Source organism: Polypterus senegalus, chromosome 7 (assembly GCF_016835505.1).
Source record: "Polypterus senegalus isolate Bchr_013 chromosome 7, ASM1683550v1, whole genome shotgun sequence".
NCBI classification, from domain to species: Eukaryota; Metazoa; Chordata; class Cladistia; order Polypteriformes; family Polypteridae; genus Polypterus; species Polypterus senegalus.
The window spans coordinates 88,903,347-88,927,162 of NC_053160.1; the positions used below are offsets into that span (position 1 = coordinate 88,903,347).

The window sequence follows — 23,816 nt, forward strand, 5'->3', positions numbered from 1 at the left end:
ACTGTGTTTGTTCCATATTAAAATTAATCCTCAAAAATACAACTTGCCTAATAATTCTGCACTCCCTGTACTTCAAACAGGTAACTTTCAGACAGTAGCAAGTTTTCATTGCCACTCTCTCTTTTTTTTATAGTGAAATTGCTGCTTTTTAAACTCTTTGATTTATTAGGTAGCCAAAGACCTAGGTAAATACTTTGAAGTATACTGTGTGATAACATTGTTCTTATCATTATGTAAAACTGTTGTATTGGCATACTGTGGCTAAAGCCAATTTTATATCAAAGAGTAAAACTAATCAGGCTTAGTTGACATATTAGCTTAACTTAGTCAACATATCTTAACAATATTTACCATTTGAGGATATGAAGATACAGGCATGCAGACCTGAGTATAACAGTTTATTGAGGAGCCATCCTGACATTACACATGGAAGCATACTGCTGAAGTTTGGAATTTGTTTCATTAACAGAGACAGCTCATTGAACCAAGGCAAGTTATTTGTAATGTTATGGCGCCTGGTTCAGGGCAGCCACAGACCAGATTCCTCACCACAGACAAAAGGTCATTATTAACTGCTGATTCACTGCTGAGCTTAGAAAGTCCTTATACAAGATTTAAGTAAAGTGTTTTATCATCTAATGCAACTCTGTTTTATTGCAGTGTCAGTGTTAGATATAAAGCAGGTAAGTCACAATCAAACAACAGAGCTAATATAGGTGATGTTATTTAATGCCTGTCAGTAACGTCTTCTACAATCTGCACACTCTTACTTATAAGGACATACAGTATAAAGAGTTCCAAGCACTAGTAAGAATTTCTAATATGCCAGAAAAATCTTTGTCTATAGTGCAGTGCATCTTTTGAACTCAAAGCAGTAAATGATTATCAAGTATTTTGCGACTGAATTTGTTTCTGGTGCACTTGATTTTATTACACGACAAAAATCTCTGATTGGTAATTTGGTGAAGACAGAAACTTACTTTAATCAAATTGTATCCATTTGTATGCTTGCTTAACCATATTTTATGGAGCTATATTCCTAATGATATAAACATATTTATTATTTTTTTTGTGTTTCTGTAAAAGCTGTACATTAAAAAAAAAATCTGTTATATGCGTTTTCACCACATAATTTGTATCTTGAGTGTGCCATCATCTTACTGAGTTCAAAAGACTGTTCTGTCATCAAGTAAACAATGAATTCGTTAAATTTAGCATACACAATCAGAATAAAGAAAACTACTGTATAATACAAACAACACTTTTGCTGTGACATTTAAGGCCTTTTAGAAATTCATGATATAAGAAATATTTAACTTTTTTCCATTGTATATATTACCCATTTGTATTTGTTTTGCCTTTATTTATATTGCATATGGAAATGTTTATTTTTTCTCTTTATTTTCATTTCAGAGTCTCAAACCTGATCAGGTGACCAAAGCAGCTCTACAGAAAAACATCATCTTTGATAAAGTGATTAAAAATGTAAGTTTTAAAGTATTACTGACAAACTATTTTAAAACTTCAATTCTATTAGTATAATTTCCTCTTAATAATAAAAGTCACATTGTTTATAAAAGCAATATGTTTTGACTACTTTGCACAGACGTTTCACAAAATGTTGTGAAGCTTCTCCAAGTTCAGGCTGTTATATAATTTTGTTATAATTAATAATAATAAATAATGTCTCCAATTAAGAATTTGGTTATAGTACACAATACAGAATAAGAATAACTGTCTAAATATTGCAGTTCATGAACAATAAAATTGATACTCAAATACAAAAATAATATTGATAACTTGAGATATTCAATCAATATTTCTGGGATAGGCTCCTGGTGCCCCACACCCCTGCACTTTATAAGCGGGTTTACATAGTGTAACACTGGCTGATGCAAATAGGAACAGAAAAAAGGCATCTGGAACAGCATCCTTCCAGAGACAGGACAAAATACATGGCAGAAAGGGAGAGAGCAGAGCCCTGGAAGCATAAAGGATGAGTAGCTGGAGGTTGTCGGTCATTCAAGAGAATAGGAGTAACTGAATAGCTTGCAACAGAGAGTGAAAGACAGTGCTAGGTTCATTATTGAATGAAGCTGTTGCTGTTTGTGTTTTTTTTATTTTGTGGTGTGCACAAGACCTTAATATCAGGCTGATGAGAGGGAAACTACTTAATTAGGGATTGAATGGAGTTGATAAAGTAAGAAGCTCCAGCATCCATGAAAAGACATACCTGGTGTCCAGTGTAGTTTCGTAAAGGGTTGTTACAATATGTGTGTTTGTATTGACAAAGTGTAGTCATGGTTTTAGAAAGGTGTGCAAATTTATTAAGTTCAAATCCCACTGCATATATGTTGTGAAAATGATCAGACTTGACACACTTGAAAAGGCTTAGGGCAGCCTCTCGTATATTATCCCTGGCTGCAATGGGTTGATTTTTACAAGACATGCTTCTCTGTTGGAGTCCAGAATTGAACTGCTGAAGGTTTGCAAAGATGGCGGCTTCAAACGATTAAACTGTAAGTGGTGTGCAGGAACTGAAACTGGCATTCTTCTGATGTTAGTCTTTGTGTCAGAACTGGAAGTGACATTCTTCTGGGTGTCAGAACCTGACGTGACGTTCTTCTGGGCACCCGAACCGGAAGTTAATCTGTCTTCAGGCAGTGAAACTGAAATTGATTCCAGGAATCCAAAAGTGCAGTGTGCTGTTCATATTATTATTCTTATTAAACATCATTATTATTTCTATCATTATTTTCTACACTTCTGACTTTGTACTTTTAGTATTTTGCACATTTTACAGTAGAAAGATGAATATATAATTTTTCAAGGCAAAGAAATGCAACAATGTTTTTTGAGAAAAAAATGTAACGCTAAGGAGGTTAATATGACCCACCTAAACTGACCCTGCAATTGGTTTTAGAAGTCATATACTTTAGTTCAGTGGGGATAACCTCCCTGTAATCAAGGGGTTTCAATTGTTTGTAGTATGAATATGTTTTATTTGGATGAATGAGTCAATATCATGGCCTAAGCTACACAATGAAGACAAAAAACATTCCAGGCAATTTGGTAAAATTATGATTGAAAAGCACAAGTGAGGAAAAGAATACAAAAGAATATACAATTCAGAGAATATCCATTAGATTACAGTTAAATCAGTCATAAAACAGTCACAGCTGGCCATCCACAAAAACTGAGTGATTTTCCAAGAAAAGGAATAGTGAGGGAGGGCACCAAGAAAGCTATGATGACTCTAAAGAAGTTATTTACTACAGTGGTGGAGATTGGCCAGACTGTGCATAGACCAGCTTGGTGCTTCACCAGTCACAGCTTTATCAGAAAATAGCTAAGCAAAATCCACCGTAGTAACAAAAAATCTGCGCATGACATAGGGACTAGAGTTTACCAGAGGGCACATGGGAGGCTCTGAAATCAGCTAGAAGAAGGCTCTGTGGTCTGATGAGACCAAAATTGAGCTTTTTGGCCATCAAATTAATCACCATGTTTTACATAAGTGAAACATTGCCCATTATGTGGAGCATGGTGGTGGCAGCATCATGCTGTAGGGATTCTTCTATGCAACATGTCCTGAAATGCTTGTGAGAGTGGAGAGTAAAATGAATGCTGCAGAATACAGAAAAATCCTGGAGGAAAGTCTAATGCAGCCTGCAAGAATCATATGAACTTTATAGGACTGGCTTAAAAATAACAATGTTAATGTCCTAGAGTGGCCAAGTCAAAGTTCAGATCTCAGTTTAACTGAAAATTTGTGGCTGGACCTGAATAAGGCAGCTCATTCACAGTCCTCATGCAACCTGACAGAGCTTGAGCAAATTTACAAATAAGGGTGGGGAAAAACTTCTGTCCAGATCTGCAAATCCGATAGAGACCTGTCCACACAGACTCAAGGCTGCAATTGCTGCCTAAGATACATCTATTAATATTAACTTTGAAGGGGATGAATACTTAAGTGATCAATTATTTTTTTGTAGTATTTGTTATTATTTTACACCACTTTGCAAAGATCTGTTTTCGCTGTGACATTAAAGAGTTTTTCGGTTGATCACTGTCAAGAAAGTCTAGTTAAAATTATTTTATTCTTCTGGGACTTTTTCATTGGAAACAGAATCTCATTGTACAAAGTGCGCAACATGACAGTGAACTTGTAACTTGATGAGCCTGTTTGAGTTCAGCATTAGGAACATTAATAATTGCTCTTATTTTTCCCCTGTGGAGTTCCTTGGTTAAACAATGAATTTTATGTATATTCTCCCTCAGTAATCAGATAGTACTCAACGCAGCTCAGAAATGAATCTTTGAAAATCACAAATTGGGAGACGGGTTATAAACTGATTTATTTCTGTAAGTACTGTCAAGAATTCCAAGGTGCATCATTAATTAACTGCAGTGTATAAAATATATAAAGCCAGGAGCACACCTAAAAGCAATGCATATAACAATGAACTGTGGTACAGGAGACTATTTTGAAATTAATGGATGATATACTGTTTTATCATTGTCACAAAAGTGTAAATTAATTAAAAGGATGCTTGTATTTTGACAAAAACTGTTCCTATATGTACATTCTTCTTTTTTAGCATGCTTTCTTTTCCTTAAACTAAAAGATAAGCCATAAATGTAGGAAAAGATGCTTGAAGCTTTTAGACATTAAACAAATCACTTAGTATACTATAATGTAAAAGCAATCAGTCCTAATCCAGTTAACAAGTCGGAATTGTGATAGGTGTATTATACTGTTATGTAGAATTAAGCCATTTAGTTATTTACATATAAGTTTCATCTTTTAAATGTTTTTGTTCATTGCCTTTGTTGTAAGTTTTTAGGTTTATGAGAGTATTATTGTCATTTGTACATTATGATTGGAATGAGAAATACAGTAATAAAATTGATCCTCAGTACACAACAGCATAAGCAGTTTGTTAATTTGGACAATGTAGTATTCTACACAAAGTTTTTACCATATTTCTTTTTTTAAATAAAAAAACAGTGTAGTGTTGAATTTAAAAGGAGAGGCAATGTAACATATTTGTGGCTGGCTTGGCTAAGAAAGACAGTATCGCATCTGTATAATAACTCAAAACCTTCCTTATAAAGATAAATTTAAACATTTAAATATTTACTTGGTATGTTTTCAGTTTACCGTTACAACTTTCTATTTACTTATTTTTTTTATTGCTTTTTTTTAGTGTTGGGCAACATGGTTGGCCAGTGGTTAATGTTCATAATAAATCCAGGTACCTAGAATTGGCCTGAATTTTGCCATTGTCTGTGATCAGTTTACATATTCTCATTTATCAATGACACTTTCTAGTAACTTTGGTTTCTTCCCACACGCAAAAGATACCCATAGGTTAAAACTGACATCTCTAAAGCAGTTTGTGAGAAGTGCATTTGTTTGTCCAGTAATGCACTGCCAACTCATTCAGGTATGGTTTCTACTTTGTACCTGATGAGGCTATATAAGGCTACAGCTTCCTAAAAGCATGTGTGGTCTTTGCCAATTAAAAGAAAAAGTAAGAAATCAATTGATTCTTGCTTTAGCAGCAAAATTTTAACTTTTCCCAAAGCAACAGTTTATAGTAACTGAGAGATATTTTATTGTGTTGTGATTGTTCACTACTTGAAAGCTTGCATGTAATGCCTGCGTCTAAGAGAAGAAAATATGTTTACCTTACCCGATTTGTGAGCATGCGTGCTTTTCTGATTGATTAGGTTCTGGGAGAAGGATGCTAAGGATAGAGCTGCCAGGGAAGAGGAAAAGAGGAGGGCCTAAGAGAAGGTTTGTGGATGTGGTGAGAGAGGACATATAGGTGATGGGTGTAACAGAACAAAATGCAGAGGACAGAAAGATTTGGAAGAAGATGATCCGCTGTGGAAACAATGCCCACAGACAGAAAAGAACCCACTCAAATTTGCTAGAAAAGGAAAAACAGAAAACCTCAATGGTGTGTCAGGAAACATAGGAAATCTGGTATTCAGCACTGTGCAAATATAGGAAAATATTGTTGAACTTTGCTGCCTGCACAAGTATGTTTTACTTCTACTAGAAAAGGGTACGTCATTTTGATTGACTGTTAACATCTGTCACTCTCATAATAAGTTTGTGTTGCAATGGGAAATTTAAAAACCATGCTAAGAATTTGTGAGGAAGTCATGAAACTCATCATCTATCTATCTATCTATCTATCTATCTATCTATCTATCTATCTATTTACTGTGAAAGCTAGTCATGTAGTCTGACATCCTCTAGATGAGATCCAGCAGCTGTAGTTTATTAGACGTGACATGCTTGTAGACTGAAAGTTGTGTAGTGTGATGCTGGCCACTCTAGTGTACCTGATTTAATAAAAAAAATAAGATCTATACTAAAACATTCTTCAGTTTTCTTGTTGGGTATATTGTAGTCTTTGGTACTGAATATGCAGTCAGTTGCTCATGCTGACATGTAGACATGTTTTAATTAAGAAATAAATTGTTAAATGAATACTTAAATATAATTTTATGTTAAGTTGTAGTGGTGTTAACTCATGATGTTATGGAGAAATTAAATACCATAGATCCCGGAATATAGGCCGACCCGGTATATTAGCCGAACCCCTTCTCTACCTACTAAATTACATGTATATGCCGATGACCGGTATTTAAGCCGACCCCCTTCTCCAAGCAAAATTTTCTACATTTCCTTAAAAGTGTTTCTTCGGGTATATTTATAATGTTTATCGCCGAGAATTTGAGACTGCCGGCATTTTTGATGGAAACCAGGAAGTGATTGCGGAGAAGTTTGGTAAAATGAAACCTTTGTGTTGAAACTATATACGCAAATACGGTACATCGGCGGGTGGATTTCCGGAGACTCGTTATAAATTTGATTAACTTAAATACGCAATACAGTGGACCCTTGACTTACGAACTTAATTCGTTCGCAAAGGCTAACCCATAATGCGTTCCGAACCTCCCACTGCAACACTTACTTAACCTTTTCATAATAAAAAAAGGGTTGTATAATGTGCATAATTTACCAAAACACCAATAATTTTTCTGATGTACTAACCAAAAAGTTATAAAAAGTGCCTAGCCTACTTCGATTAAGTTAGGAGCATGGCGGCACGCATGGTCACAGCGGCTCAGGGCTCTCTTTTTCAGTGCACTTTTTTGTTGGTTTTGTTTTTTTTTTTGTCCTTGCTTGTGCACGATCGGTTCGGCAAACATCAGCTACACCATTCAGAACCTTATAGACATCGGTGTCCAGAGCCAGACATCTGTTTCGAGTGTTTTTCATCACACGCACAACATCCCAGACAACATAGCGAGACCAGCGGGCTCTCAGTGGATTGTTGTCGGGTCTAGGAGACGACACAGACGGAGGAGGGAAAGAAAGCAGAAGCTGGGCCGCAGATTCGGTGTTATGCTAAAGCTAGAAAACAACCATACAAGCCCTATACAGAACTTTTTTCTGCACTGAAGGAGCTGCTTTTAATCTCATTGTAGATGCGTATAGTGACAATAAAAGACATTCTATTATAGAAACAATTTCATACTGTACTCACCATTTAATTTGACATTTTTGGGCTGCAGGAAGGGAGGAGATATTTCCACACATTGTCCATCTTCGTTTCGATTGCGATCGCTTTTACCTTCTCTTCCTTCCGTAGCAATTATGTGTCTTGCTTGCATGGTCTTAATGAATTATATATATATAGGTAAATCACTGCAATGACGGAAATTACATCCACAAACACATGTATCTGGGCTCCGACTGACGCTACTAACGCTCTCGGTTGTTTGTTTACAATCGTGCAAGCGGATACACGTGACCGCATCCGTTTCGCAAGGCAAGATGTTGGTCGTAAATCAAAACAAAAAATTTCATTTTAAACTTCCCGATAATTTATTATAAATTTTATTAATAAAATCAACAACTAAAACCCTTTTTTGAATAAATTCTTTATTTAATTTAAAGTACCGGCATGCAAAGTTACTTCTTCATCTGAAAGATGGCTCTGTTGTTTCGTCATTATTTACTTCCGTATTCATCAGCAAAACCGGCACTGCACTGGAAATCCTGAATCTGAAACGATACTCGTTGTATAAACAACCCCCAAACCAGAAATATAGGACAAAATTCTCGGCTTATATAACGGGATCTACGGTATTGAATATTCCAATTCAAAAAGGCTGATAGGTGACCAACACTATGAAGTGTTGTATAATGTGAAAAAAAATCCTTGCGTAACTCATGTCACCTTATCCACATGTCCGATATCCATTTGTATGGTTAAAACGTGCAGAAATGTGTGCATTTTTGCTAAATTGTCAATAACAGTTACTTCTTAAAAACTCTGCATTAAATGTAAACAAGAAAGACGTCATTCCATAATGCTGTGTGTTTGAATTAAAGACAGGTTTCTTCACCAGTGAATGGGGGAGAGGCAGATCTTTAATTCTAACTTATAGCATTGTGAGAATAATGTCTTCCTTGTTTACATTTAATGTGGAGTTTTCAGGTAGTAACTGTTGATTATATATTAGCAAAATATGCACACATTTTAAATGTTTTTAATATTCATATTGATACCAGAGCTGTGGATTATGTGACTTGAGTTACTTGAGGATTTTTTTTTTCTTTTTTCAGTGGACTTTTTTCACAACTCTTGGCACTGTACATTGAGTTGGATTATTCAATACTTAATTTCTCCAGGAAGACATGAAATGAACGATTTTTCTAGCCACCACATACAAACTACATGGGGTAAGTAACATTTAAAAAAAATATTCTTGGGTGGAGTATTCCTTTAAGATTCAGACTTAGTTTACACCCCAAAAAAGAAAATTTATCAGCTGTTTTGAGGTAAACCAATGTTAAAGGTTTCTTTTGTGTTTTTCATTTTGTTAAAAAGAAAACTATAAGGTCCATGTATCACAGCAAATTAAATTACCCTTGTTCAAGACATATTTGATGGATGTAGGTCAGGAATCTAAATAATATTTGCAAGTTATTTGTAAATGTTGCCATATTACAAGCAAATGGTTGAATAGTTTCCATCAGTTCATTTGTTATTGGTCCTTCACAATAGAATGTTTGTAAGTGGAAATTAGTATGACAAACAAGTCCTTTCCAAATATTCAGTGTACTGTGAATTAGTTAAGGAATTTAAAGAATATTTATTTAGATTATGCTTATTGTGTCTTTTCTACATCTTTTTCTATATTAAGTTGTAGTTGAGATATTATTGAGAAAACACCATCAGACTTAGTGTTTATCCACCATTTTCAGGGATTCATGATTTCTCTAGATGTTAAGATGTGCTTGTTTGTTAGTACTTGCTGGACTCATGAGTTGTGCTATTTGGTTTGAGCTTTCTATATGCTGTATAAGATGTTATTGGAAAGAGAGGCTTATTTAAAAAAAAAAAAAAATCTGGTGCACTTTTGAACCATTTATAGGTGTCTCCTTTTGCCTCTTTGTATAATTCTGCATGCAAAACCGCAGGACTTCAGCTGAAAATAGGTTGTTTTTGTCTAATTTTACCATGTCACATCATATGTTTATTACGATTCCACACATGGTACACCACCCTTATTTTTTTTATTGTTGTATTAATGCAAAATTAAAGTAGTTAGGATTCTTTCTGAACCATAATTAGTAGTGCCTGACCAAAGCAAACCAGCCAAAAATAAACAGATAATGAAAAAACCAAATGTTTTGCAATAACATCAAGCATGGTAAATTCATTAACAGATGTCTAATTATGAAAGTGCCATGAGCATTTTGACTGAAATGTTTGTATTTACAAGAAAACCAAAGGAATACTGGTAATAGTAACAGGGGAACATAAAAATTATTTCAGTAAGATTTTCCACCACACTTGCATTCATAACTGTATCTCTGAGAGAAACTCTGTTTTATACTATCCATAGCCATATAAATACACATAGTTGTTCATGCAGGTATTTGTCTTGTGATGTACCGTGCATGGGTTGTGTGCTGACAACAATCATTGACGTTTATGCATAATTATTCAAGTTCTTGTTTATTCTCATTTGTAATATTTGCTTCTGACACTTTTGTTTTTGATTGACATTAAGAAGGTTGTCATCACTTCTTATTGCTGCTTCTCCTTTTGGAAATGATTTTATTGGTTTTTCATCCACACAGAAGCAACTTATGAATATATGAAAGAAAGATAGAGGGATTGTTAGTGGTTGTAACTGCATATACACAGTGGGGAGGGCAAAAGAGAATGTGATAGCGGTGGGCAGAAGACAATAAGTTAATCATTATTGTTTATATCTACATGGTACAAAGCATGCAAAAGCAGAAAACTAAAAAAGAATAAAATTAGCAGTCACTCATAGCATGAAGAAATCTATTATAAAAAAAATCTTGGGAGGGAGACGAGATGTGATCTTCTTGGAAGACACTTTGACATCCTGCGAGAGACACTTTAACACCCCTCGAGACAAGGCAATGAGACAAAAGGACAGCTGCTGTACAGGCTTTTAAATGATCAACACGCAACACAACAAGCAGAACACGCAGCTCGCTAGCAGATGATCCGACTGCATCTCCTTAGCGTGTGTTCATCCCCCAAACCCTGCCCCCCTTCACAAAGCGAGCAGCAGAGACGCGAAGTGGCAAAAGGACAGCTGCTGTACAGGCGTTTAAATGATCAACACGCAGCTCGCCAGCAGCAGCAGCAGCAAACCAACAGCTGATCTGACCGCATCTCCTTAGCGTGCGTTTAGCCCCCCCTTCATAACGCGAGCAGCGTTATATGTCCCATGAGAAAGAGATTTAACCATGCCCGGGGACGAAAATAAAGGACAAAGAGTAGATGAAAAAGTAGAATGTCGTAAAGAATTCAAAAATGTTGGCGCGGTACACATGCACAGTAGGTTAGAGATAATGGAAGTACGAAAATTCTAAAGTCTCAAAAAAGGATAGGAAAAATCACATTAGCGCAAATGGAAATTATTACTCGGTGAAATAACGGAACAGAGAAAAGAGATAGAATATATTGTTCAGATTTAAACTTTAAATCAGAGACTTGTACATTGTCTAATTTATGTTGCCAGCAAGAATTAAGATTCCAAAAACATTGGTGCGATATGAAGTCCCTTGAGACGGAGACTTTTAACATGAGATTCTTTCAAGTCATGCCCTACTTACAACTATTTTCAAACAAGACCACAGTCATCTAACCTCAGTCGTGTGAATGCTTTTGTCGGACACACTTCCTGCACTCTCAGCTCTTATAAATTTTATCAGGGCAATAATTTGAAACGTTCTAGGTGACATGTCAACGACAAAGTGAAGAAGAAAGAGCACGGACAAACATTCGAGAAAGTCGTTTTATTTATTAGAGAGAAAGAAACTACATTTACTCACAGGCAGTTATACGTTGCGTTGTCACGATGTTAGTCCAAACACGGAATCAAAATTCAATGTGATCTTGAAGAAAAGTTAATTCCAAATATTGTTTTTACTAAAGTTTTAAAGTAAAAGTGAAAATAATGCATATTTCACAATTCCCATGAAAATAACAATCTCTTTAAATTGTATATCCGGTAAACCAAACCCGGGGGTGGGCGAGTGAAGCGAGCAGGGGGCAGAGCCCCCAAGTAGTTTTAAAGGAAATGGTATAAAGGAGACAATTGATGGTAAATCAGTCATATCAAGGTTTTGTCCGGGGCTCTCTAAGCACTATTCTGCAAAGAGTCGCATGGGTGAAATCCTCACGACAGCTGAACATTACTGCACTACAGATAGGCATACAATTGATTATAGTAATTTACTTGGATAATACTGGGACAGAGTCAAAGTAGTTTAAAGGTTGCATTTACAGTAGGCATAGGATAAATGTAAAAATGAAACCAAAGCAAATATACTGTTTTCCATTTGGTTTCATGAAAGGTACTACAGTGAGAGAAGCTAATTGACATAGTGCCTCAAGATTGAGATAGCTAATTTTCATTAAAGTAGTTATCCTTTCAGAAGAGATTGAACTTCACAAAATGCTGTTATGTGACCAGATATTTTGTGTTTGTTAATTGTAAAGAACATTTCAATTTGTAGATAATTTAGGAGTCTGGTAAGTGTAGGCACGGTATATTGCAAATAGCATCTCTGTTTGTATTCTGACAATCAGTATTGAATTATAGGTGTTTGAAATTCTAGTCAAAAATTAATTGCAATGAAAAAATACAGTAACCTATCTAATTATCAGTACTACCAAAGTTACTAGTCTGTCAGGAAATTGTAAAGCCTCAGACTATCAAACTACTGCCATTTGGGTGCATTAAATGTATAGATAGATAGCATTTTATTTGTGTTAAGGGGGAAATGTAGCTTTTTACAGAAGCTCAATAAATAGGTAAATATTAACTAAACAACCGCAATAAAAAAATAAAAAGTACAGTGGAACAACGGGTCACAACCGTAATTAATTCCAAAACTCTGGTTGCAACCCGATTTGGTTGTGACCCGAAGTAATTTCCCCCATTGGATTGTGTGTAAGTACAATTAGTCCGTTCCGGACCTTATGAGCTGTATGTAAATATATTTTTTTAAAGATTTTTAAGCACAAAAATAGTTAATTACTAGCCAACCTGCGGCGTACCATATGCCGCATAATCAGGCCGGTTTTTTAATGATTTTTAAGCACAGGGAGAAAATTAACATTTGAAAAATCGGTAGTGTAATAAATCAGCAAGAAAAGCAACATTGTAACAATGCACGGAACGAACCAACACACAGCGTCGTAACCGAAAACTCGTTTTTTAAAGACTGCTTACTTCATTGTGTTTTAACCTCAGTTGTAAAGGATTGTTTTAAGGATCCCATGAGATACCCCTCGCACACCGTTTTACACGCTGCATATGGCGATTCACCTCTGTGAGAAACATTCCTCTATGAACAGTCAACGTGGCTCGGAGGTGCCAGAAGTTGGTGGACGTAGCTCCTTCCTGCGTGCGTCATAGGTGTCTTACTTGTCGGCGGCTCAGTGAATCCACGCACCTTTCGGCGTGCTTTCCATGGTTGTCTTGCCTTAATGAATTATATATATATATATAGATACCATAGAATGCACAGTGTAATAGTAAACTAAATGTAAAAACATTGAATGACACTGAGAAAACCTTGAACAGAGAAAACTAACATTGCAAGAGTTCACGCTATAGCCTTACGAACTGCTCTCTGTAAACACTTTTTTAATGAGTTTTTAGTACAGGGAAAAAAATTAACATTTGAAAAATCTGTAATTTATACAAAAACTAACCATAAACAACCAATAAAACTAACCTTGCACGAGTCGAGTTCTGCCATGAAGGTGGAGAGGAGATTACAGTTTTGAGGTAAAGTCTGTGACGATGCAGGTTTGCTGCATGTTCCCATCTTGATTCCGGGAGCCCTTAAACCTGTCACCGTCAGTAATGTTACCCATGAGCACGACAATGAGGTGCTACAATGGTGCAATTAGATGGTGCAAAAAGTGCCAAGTGCTTTTATTAAAATCAACAAAACAACAATTAAAAACAGTCTAAATTAAATAAAGTGCAGTGTTTTCAGAATCCTTCAATAAATAAATGATCCCGTAAAACCAGAAGTGAAGTGGAGGTTAAAATTCAATAGAAAAAAGTCTTCATTAAATACGAGATTAAAACAATGCTCGAAGCAGTCTCTTTAAAAACAAGCCCGGTCGATTCTTTAACTGCCTTCTCACGCTCTCTCTCTCTTTCTCTCGCTCTATGTCTCTCTTGCTCGCTGCACAGGGAATGCACAGGGAGAGACTGAACACGTGTGGAAATCATCGGCGCGTACGAACCGGAAGGGAAACTGGCTTGATCGTCACCTGAGTGTGTGGTCGTGAACATTGTGGTATAGCGGGTCCACAGCTCACTGAGCAAAGACCATTCATTTTTAAATAAATAATCCCTGCTCTCGCGGCGGCATAGCGAGAGGGCGTTGGGCCATGGCGAGCAGCTGGACGCTGGGATGTGGGCGCTTCTCACCGAGTGCACAGGTGAGGAACTGCCCACATCCGTGATTGCTCCCGTGTCTAATAGGTTACAGCTGTCATGGTCCTTCTCCATTTAAAAGAAGCGCGAGTCGGTCGGGAGAAAGAGGAAAGAAAAAGGGGGAGGAAAAAGAACGAAGGAGAAGGAAGAGAACGGAGGTTAGAGGGAAGGAGGAAGCAGGCAAGCAAGTTGGTGCAGGAGGAAGCAGGCGAGGGAACGCTTGCAAGCAGCTGAAGGCCGCCTAGGTGTTTGGCCAACACCTGGGAGAAGTGGTTGTGGTCGCCCCCGCAGAAGATTGTTTTGTAGGGCGGGAGTGACTGGGAAGGCGCAGGACTCTCCGCGGGAGTCGGGACTTGGGACACGGTGTCCCTAACGTGAGAGCCTTGGCCGTTAAGGGATTCCCAAGTCGCTGTCCAGAGGAGCCGATCGGAGCCAAGGACCGTTGAGACAACTGACAGCAGCAGCAGTAGCAGTAGTAGGAAGAAGGTCAGCTGCAGAGTGAGTGTCTCCCTTGTTGCCGGGCACTGATGGGTGATGCAAGAGGGACGCTAGTTTTAAATGAAGGCACCGGCTTTGTCAATTGTTTGTCAAGACTGCTTCCTGATTGTTTTAACCTCGTTTTAAAAGGATTGTTTTTCCAATGGTTTTAACCTCCACTTTCACTTTTGTTTTTATGAATTATTTATTTAATGAAGACGTTTGTGAGCACTGCACTTTACTTTACTTTATTGAACACTGTTTTGATTGTTTCTTTTAATAAAAGCACTGTTTCACTTTCAACCATCCCCTTGCTCAGATGTTTATTGCCTTTACTGACTAGCTCATCGGTAACATTACCGACGGTGTTGGGTTGAAGGGCTCCCGAACAGCTATGGGAGTGTGGAGCCAGAACCCACATCGTCACAAACATATGCAAAAGTTTGGCGAACTTTTTGGTCATAACCCGATTTGTACGTGGTCCGAGACGTTCATGACCCGAGGTTCCACTGTATAAAAAAACTATAACAACCCACACCAGAATTACTAAAAAGAAAGAAAAAATCCTGACTTGACTAAAGATGAAAATATTAGCCATTGTGTGGTATTATAAAGGCATCCTGCTGTTGATATGAAGGAGTTTACACCCTTCTGAGTAATTGGTTGCTTGAAGGTACTTAATGATAATTTTTCAGAGAGACAATGTGCAGAATTGTTCATAATGGCATTCAGATTTTTTTTTCCCATCCTGTCCTTTGCTACTACCTCCAATAAATCAAGAGTGCGTCCCATAAAAATTGTACTTTTTTTACTTAGTTTGAAGTTATGTTACCAGTCCAGCATACCGCAGTGTAGAAAATCTCACTGGCCATCACAGAGTAAAAGAATGTCACTACTAACAGTAAAGGAGGGCAAAAACCTAAGAAAAACTGAATCAGCTCTGCCTTCCTTATATGGTTTCTCTGTGTTATGAGACCAGTCCAGCCTGCTACTGATATGGAACCCAATTACATAAACGAGGGCAGTGCCAGAATAGTGACCGGGTGTGGAGGCTCTTTCATGTGGCAAAAGTCAACAATTGGTATTTTGGTTTTGCCGTAAGGGACATGTCCTGGTGTGATATTTATAGTTCCAAGATGTACAAGATGAAGGAAAAAGGAGGCAAAACTTTTCCTTGTGGTGCTCCTGTGTCTCATATTTGTATCGGAAACACAGTGCTTGAGCCTAACAAATTGCAGACTGCTGGACATTTAGTCCATTATGCAGAACACCATAGCTGCATCCATCTGCATATCTCTGAAATTATCTGCTGATAGATTGTAGAGCTAATTTAGACAAGTATAATTACATGTTCATTAGAAATCTGAAGACAGTGTTTCCAATTTTGATTGTCCTGCATAATTTTTTATTCATCCCTGCAAACAGAAAGCTGCTTTAATAGTATTAAATGGAAATGGAAGGCCACAGGCACAGTTGCTGTTAAACCCAGGTCTGGCAGGCCAAGAAAAATACAGGAGCGGCATTTGTGCAGGATTGTGAGAATGGTTACAGACAACCCATAGATCACCTCCAAAGACCTGCAAGAACATCTTGCTGCAGATGGTGTATCTGTACATAGTTCTACAATTCAGCGCAATTTGCACAAAGAACATGTGTATGGAAGGGTGATGATAAAGAAGCCCTTTCTGCACTCACATCACAAACCGAGTCGATTGTTGTATGTAAATGCTCGTTTTTTCAAGCCAGATTCATTTTGGAACAAAGTGCTTTGGACTGATGAGACAAAAATTGAGTTATTTCATCATAACAAAAAGCGCTTTGCATGGCGGAAGAAAAACACCTGCTACCTACTGTCAAATTTGGTGGAGGTTCCATCATGCTGTGGGGCTGTGTGGCTAGTTCAGGGACTGGGACCCTTGTTAAAGTCGAGGGTCGGATGAATTCAACTCAATATCAACAAATTCTTCAGGATAATGTTCAAGCATCAGTCACAAAGTTGAAGTTATGCAGGGGTTGGATATTCCAACAAGACAATGACCCAAAACACAGTTCGAAATCTACAAAGGCATTCATGCAGAGGGAGAAGTACAATGTTATGGAATGGCCGTCACAGTCGCCTGACTTGAATATCATCGAAAATCTATGGAATGACTTGAAGCAGGCTGTCCATGCTCGCCAGCCGTCAAATTTAACTGAACTGGAGAGATTTTGTATGGAAGAATGGACAAAAATACCTCCATCCAGAATCCAGACACTCATCAAAGGCTTTAGGAGGTGTCTAGAGGCTATTATATTTGCAAAAGGAGGCTCAACTAAGTATTGATGTAATATCTCAGTTGGGGTGCCCAAATGTATGCACCTGATTTTGCTATGATGCATATTGCATATTTTCTGTTAATCCAATAAACTTAATGTCACTGCTGAAGTACTACTGTTTCCATAAGGCATGTCATATATTAAAAGAAAGTTATTACTTTAAAAGCTCAGCCAATGATAAACAAAAATCCAAAGAATTAAGAGGGGTTCCCAGACTTTTTCATATAAGTGTATATATGTGTGTGTGTGTGTGTGTGTGTGTGTGTGTGTGCATATGTGTAATTGCTCAAAAAAATTAAAGGAACACTTTGAAAAGACATCAGTTCTCAATGGGAAAAAAATCATGCTGGATATCTATACTGATATGGACTGGGTAATAATGTGTTAGGAACGAAAGGATGCCACATTGGTTGATGGAAATCAAAATTATCAACCTACAGAGGACTAAATTCAAAGACACCCTGAAAAGCAAGGTGAAAAAATGATGCAGCAAGCTGATCCATTTTGCTGAAATTTCATTGCAGCAACTCAAAATCGTACTCAGTAGTTTGTATAGCTTGTATGCATGTCTGACAACATTGGGTGTTTCTTCCTAATGAGATTTAGACCAGGGCATCACTTAGCTCCTGTGCAGTCTGAGGTGTAACCAGGCAGCATCAGATGGATCGGAACATAATGTCCCAGTGGTGTTCTATTGGATTTAGGTCAGGCGAGCGTGGGGGCTAGTCAGTGTTTCATCTTCCAGGAACTGCCTGCATACTCTTGCCACATAAGGCCGGGCATTGTCGCATTCCAGAAGGAACCCAGGACCCACTGTACCAGCACTGGGTCTGACAATGGGTCCAAGGATTTCATTCTGATACGTAATGGCAGTCAAGGACCAGATACCAGTCCTGCCGTTGTCTAGTCTGTAGAGGTCTGTGTGTCTCTCCATGGATATGCTTCCCCAGACCAACACTGTCCCACCACCAAAATGGTCATGCTGAACGATGTTACAGGCAGCATAATGTTCTCCACGGCTTCTCCAGACTCTTTTGCATCTGTCACATGTGCTCAGGGTGAACCTGCTGTCATCTGTGGAAAGCACAGGGTGAACCTACCAATTCTGGTATTGTATGGCAAATGCCATTCGAGCTTCATGGTACTGGGCCGTGAGCACAGAACCCTCTAGAGGATGTCAGGCCCTTAGGCCATCCTCATGAAGTCTGTTTCTGATTATTTGGCCAGAGACATTCACACCAGTGGCCTGCTGCATGTCATTTTGTAGAGCTCTGGCAGTGCTCATTCTGTTCCTCCTTGCCCAAACGAGCAGATGCCAGTCCTGCTGATGGGTTAAGGTCCTTCTACGGCTCTGTCCAGCTCTCCTAGAGTAACTGCCTGTCTTCTGGAATCTCCTCCATGCCCTTGAGACTGTGCTGGGAGACACACAGCTAACCTTCTGGTAGTGGCATGTATTGATGTGCTGTCCTGGAGAAGTTGGATACCTGTTGAATCCAGCGGTTTGAATAAGTTCTTTTGTAATTAAGGCATATTACATAACCTGAAACTATATAGATATAATAATAAAAGGCGATACACCTCCTTTAGTGATACAGCAGTAAGAAATCACATGAGAGAAATAACAGCTTTCTTTAATGACTGTTTATGCGGAATAACAGACGAGGACACCATGACAAGACCTTGTGTAGAGTCTGCCATTTTCGTCACTGCGTTGGAAGGATTTTCCAGATCGGATAACGGTATCTCCCATCCGACCATCGGCTTTAAAGGTGTGCTGGGCAATGTTCCAAGGCCTTATACTTTCTCCATGTGCAGGCCCCCACTTAGGTAAATCATGCTATTCCAAACAAGGAAAAGAAGACCCAATATCATGCTGACTCTGACACACAGAAATAGTACAATGCCCATTTTTGTAGGTGTGCCTTTCTTGTCTTCTAACACTTACCTAGCAGTTCTAAATGATGAGCCCCTGTGTGCTAAATCTGGCCTTGTGTTAACTGTACATGTAGATAGATAGATACTTTATTAATCCCAAGGGGAAATTCACATAATCCAGCAGCAGTATACTGATACAATAAAACAATATTAAATTAAAGAGTAATAAAAATGCATGTAAAAACAGACAATAAGTTTGAATAATGTTAGCGTTTATGCAGGATCAACCGCCACCAAGGTGGAATTGGAGAGTCGCATAGTGTGGGGGAGGAACAATCTCCTCCGTCTGTCTGTGGAGCAGGACAGTGACAGCATTCTATCACTGAAGCTACTCCTCTGCCTGGAGATGACACTGTTCAGTGGATGCAGTGGATTCTCCATGATTGACAGGAGCTTGCTTAGTGCCCGTCACTCTGCCACGAATGTCAAACTGTCCAGCTTCATTCCTACAATAGAGCCTGCCTTCCTAACAAGTTTGTCCAGGTGTGAGGCGTCCTTCATCTTTATGCTGCCTCCCCAGCACACCACCACGTAGAAGAGGACACTCGCCACAACCGTCTGGTAGAACATCTGCAGCATCTTATTGCAGATGTTGAAGAACGTCAACCTTCTAAGGAAGTATAGTCGACACTGACCTTTCTTACACAGTGCATCAGTATTGGCAGTCCAGTCCAATTTATCATCCAGCTGCACTCCCAAGTATTTATAGGTCTGTACCCTCTGCACACAGTCTCCTCTGATGATCACGGGGTCCATGAGGGGCCTGGGCCTCCTAAAACCCACTACCAGTTCCTTGGTCTTGCTGGTGTTTGGGTGTAAGTGGTTTGAGTCACACTATTTAACAAAGTCTTTGATTAGCTTCCTATACTCCTCCTCCTGCCCACTCCTAATGCAGCCCACAATAGCAGTGTCGTCAGCGAACTTTTGCACGTGGCAGGACTCCGAGTCGTATTGGAAGTCTGATGTATATCGACTGAACAAGACCGGAGAAAGTACAGTCCCCTGCGTCGCTCCTGTGTTGCTGACCACAATGTCAGACCTGTAGTTCCCAAGACCACATACTGAGGTCTGTCTGTAAGATAGTCCACAATCCATGCCAGCAGGTGAGAATCTACTCCCATCTCTGTCAGCTTGTCCCTAAGGAGCAGAGGTTGGATGATGTTGAAGGCGCTAGAAAAGTCCAAAAACATAATTCTTACAGCACCACTGCCTCTGTCCAAGTGGGAGAGGGATCGGTGCAGCATATAGATGATGGCATCCTCCACTCCCACCTTCTCCTGGTATGCGAACTGCAGAGGATCGAGGGCATGGCGGACCTGTGGCCTCAAGTGGTGAAGCAGCAGTCGCTCCATGGTCTTGATCACATGCGATGTCAGAGAAACAGGCCGGAAGTCATTCAGCTCACTAGGACGTGGTACCTTTGGGGGCTGGGGTGATACAAGATTTTTTCCAAAGCCTCGGGACTCTCCCCTGTTCCAGGCTCAGGTTGAAGATGCGCTGTAGAGGACTCCCCAGTTCCAGCACAAAGGCCTTCAGCAGTCGTGGCGATACTCTATCTGGAACCGCTGCTTTGCTGACCTCAGCTCTCTGCTCACCTGCGCTGCTGTAATTGTGGGTGGGGATGTCTCCACTATGCTGGTATCAGCAGAAGGATGGTTGGAGGATGCAGTACTCCAAGGTGAGAGTGGGTTAGGGTGGTCAAACCTGAGCTTAATTTGGAGCTTCATGGCAAAGGCTGTGAATACTTATGTACATGTGATTTCTCAGTTTTTTATTTTTAATAAATTTGCAAAAACCTCAAATAAACTTTTTTCACATTGTCATTATGGGGTGTTGTGTGTAGAATTCTGAGCAAAAAAATTAATTTAATCCATTTTGGAATAAGGCTGTGACATAACAAAATGTGGAAAAAGTGATATGCTGTGAATACTTTCCAGATACACTGTAGTTTGTCTAACAGCTTGTGTTTAATTTATCAGAAAAACCTCATGCAGAACTGCATGTCTCCTTGGAAAGGCCTTGAACCAGCTGTCTCTGCACCATCATAACACCCACTAACCAACTCAATTTTTACTAACCCTGGAAAAATGAATTTAAACAACTTTAAAGTGATTTTCATTTTATTTTTTTCTTTTGCCTCCTTTTTTCATAGCCAAATTCAACAATTCTGGACCGAGCAACAGCAAGAATAGCTTCATATCCACTGATAAGTAAAAAAATTATTGAGATCAAAGGTAAGATACATTGAACTATATGTTTAACATTTAATAATCATTTACCTCTGTAGAATCCTAAGTAATTGTAGCTACACTTTTAGCTGTTTTGATTTAACTTTGTGTGTGTTCAGCATCTTAAAACCACTATCTGTGTTTGAATTGTGTCAATGTTATTACTTTTATTTTATTAAACAAATTACAAAATATCTTGGCATGGAAAGTCTTTTTCAGTATTAACATAGGCAAGGTTTTGTGTTCATACCTTTCATTTTGAATGTTGATGCATTGTTGTCTTCGGGCGTGATACATTGTTTAATTGCATGTTTTGTTAAACAGATTTCCTCAGCCAGAGTGTGGTACACCAGTAGAAGTAATGCTTACCTTTTGATTTTTTCTTTTTTTTTTTTTAATTGCAATCATTCCATACAAATCAATCAATTTTTACAAACAGTAGGATTGAGCCCCCACCCCTGAGAGAGAGAGAGCGCGCATGGCCAACGGAGTAAAACTTAAGGCTTGTAAACATACCTAAATTGATGAGTTTGATAAGCCAATAGAGATGAATGGAGAAGGAAAAGAAATACAGAAATAATTGCTTCATCTGTGCTTTAAGAGCTTATTCTAAAATATTATTGATTAGATCCTGCCATGTTTTGAAAAAAATCTGTACAGATCCTCTAACTGAGTATTTGATTTTTTCCAATTTCAAATACAGGCAGTCCCCGGGTTACGTACGAGATAGGGACTGTAGTTTTGTTCATAAGTTGAATTTGTATGTAAGTTGGAACAGGTACATTATTTTAATAAATGCTGTTGTTGACAGACTGTAACCAAGTGCCCTGCCAATGAATGATGGAGTTTCATCTCTTTCCGACCTTTTTATTATTTCTACTTTATTATTAATGGTGATGGTTTTTCTCTTCTTTACTGTATCACCAGCACTTGCATCAGATTTGTGTTTCAGGGACATTCTTGAAGGGTGAAGACAAAAGGTTAAGATGAGCTCTTCTGCACAGCACTCTACAGCTATCACAGCAGGAAGGCATCCGTCCTCAGCACGTCTGATGTATAGGGTGGGCCAGATATAATTATGCAATTTTCATTACGCTATAAATATTCAGTTTATTACATAGAAAATTACCCGAAAAATCCCGGACCATCGGGAAGTGTGTGAACTGACGACATGAAGAATCGTCTTTGCGCCAAACTGGAATCTTCCCTGCATAAATCAAAGTCATCCAGACAATCTGGATCTACATAATTAGATCTGGGCCACCCTGTACTGACAAGAGACAACTTCCTGCTATTTGCGTAACAGTACAACCAGGCTTGCTATTGAGAATGAATGCGGGCAGCGACGGGCGGTTCATCAGCAGCCCACCTCACAGTCACCTCCACTACAGCACCATCCCAATTCAACACGTAGCCATCCGAGGCACACTGCAATGCTACCCCCTGCCAACCCGTTCACCCTCAATGGCCTCCATTCAGCCACAACTGGGTCACCACTTGCAGCATTACCAGCAGCCCACCTAGAACGAATGGGGCAGCCGTGTGTGGTGGGTAGGCAGTGAAACCGGTTGCCGTCGGGAGCCGGCCGAGGGACGCTACACTGCGCAAGCAGCAAAATCACCCCCCCTACCACCCCAGGCAGCCTCTGTCCAGCCACCACTTGCAGCGTCCCCAGACCAAAGATGACAGAGCGGCAGTTACTGAAGCGCATGCATCGCAGCTGCTGCCCCGTTCGTATGTCGTAGGTCGGGTGTCCGTAACCTGGGGACTACCTGTTCATATATGGGGACTTGAAAGTTCTGTGTATCTTACTGGGTCAGCAGTCAGGGCATACAAAATTCCAGTGTTTTCTCTGGGAGTGGGAAAACAGAGGCAAGAATTTACATTGGGATCATAAGGAATGGCCAGCCAGGAAAAAAGCTGCAGCTTGGCACCAAATACATCAGCAGAGCTAGCTTGGATGATCCAGAAAAAGTGCTGCTACCATCATTTCATATTAAGCTTCGGTTAATGATGCAGGTTGCCAAAGCCCCGTTAAAAGGTGAAGCCTGTTTTATGTATTTGTACAGAAAGTTTCCAGGCTTGTCTGAGGCTAAATTGAAAGAGTATTTATTTATTTATTTATTTTTGCTGGAATTACCTGATACTAGAAAAGTAATTTCTTATGCAGAATTTAATGGTGAGATTAATGTACTGGAATGAGAGGCTTGAGTATCATTCAGTGAAGTAATCTGTAAATTTTTAAGTAACAATAAAATTCCAACTTACAAAGATGCTGTGAAAAATGTACTAGTTAAGTTTAAGGGATTGGATATCAATATGAGTCTCAATGTTCAAATTTTGTATTTGTATTTGGAATTTTTCCCTGGAAATCTTGGAGTTGTGCGTGAAGGACAGGGTGAAAGATTCCATCAAGGCATCAAAGGGCAGGAAAAGTAGGTAATAATGTCAGCATGGTGGCAGACTTCTGCAGAATGGTCCATATGGACACATCAGAAAAAGTGTACAAATGACAGGATAGCAAATGTAGGTTTTGGATCAAAACAATCAAGAAGTGACAAAAACTAGAAATGTTATATATACTGCGGTGGGTTGGCACCCTGCCTGGGATTAGTTCCTGCCTTGTGCCCTGTGTTGGCTGGGATTGGCTCTAGCAGACCCCCATGACCCTGTGTTTGGATTCAGCAGGTTGGACAATGGATGGATGGATGGATGTTATATGTAAGTCAATAAATGTGTATTGTTGCTTTCTTTACATATATGTTTAAAAACATTTGATTGACTAAATATTTCCATGTTAAATTGATTAATATCAAT

At 38.8% G+C, this 23,816-nt stretch overlaps 1 protein-coding gene across 2 annotated transcripts in view; it reads left to right on the top strand.

The window, feature by feature from the left end:
* The window catches only part of srfbp1 (serum response factor binding protein 1), a 178,438-nt gene that overhangs the window by 147,392 nt on the left and 7,230 nt on the right, over window positions 1-23,816 (top strand). For both annotated transcript variants that reach the window (XM_039758991.1, XM_039758989.1), the window contains exons 4-5: window positions 1,414-1,485; window positions 20,924-21,005. In XM_039758991.1, coding sequence (XP_039614925.1) covers window positions 1,414-1,485; window positions 20,924-21,005 — 154 coding nt within the window. The remainder of the gene's footprint in view (window positions 1-1,413; window positions 1,486-20,923; window positions 21,006-23,816) is intronic.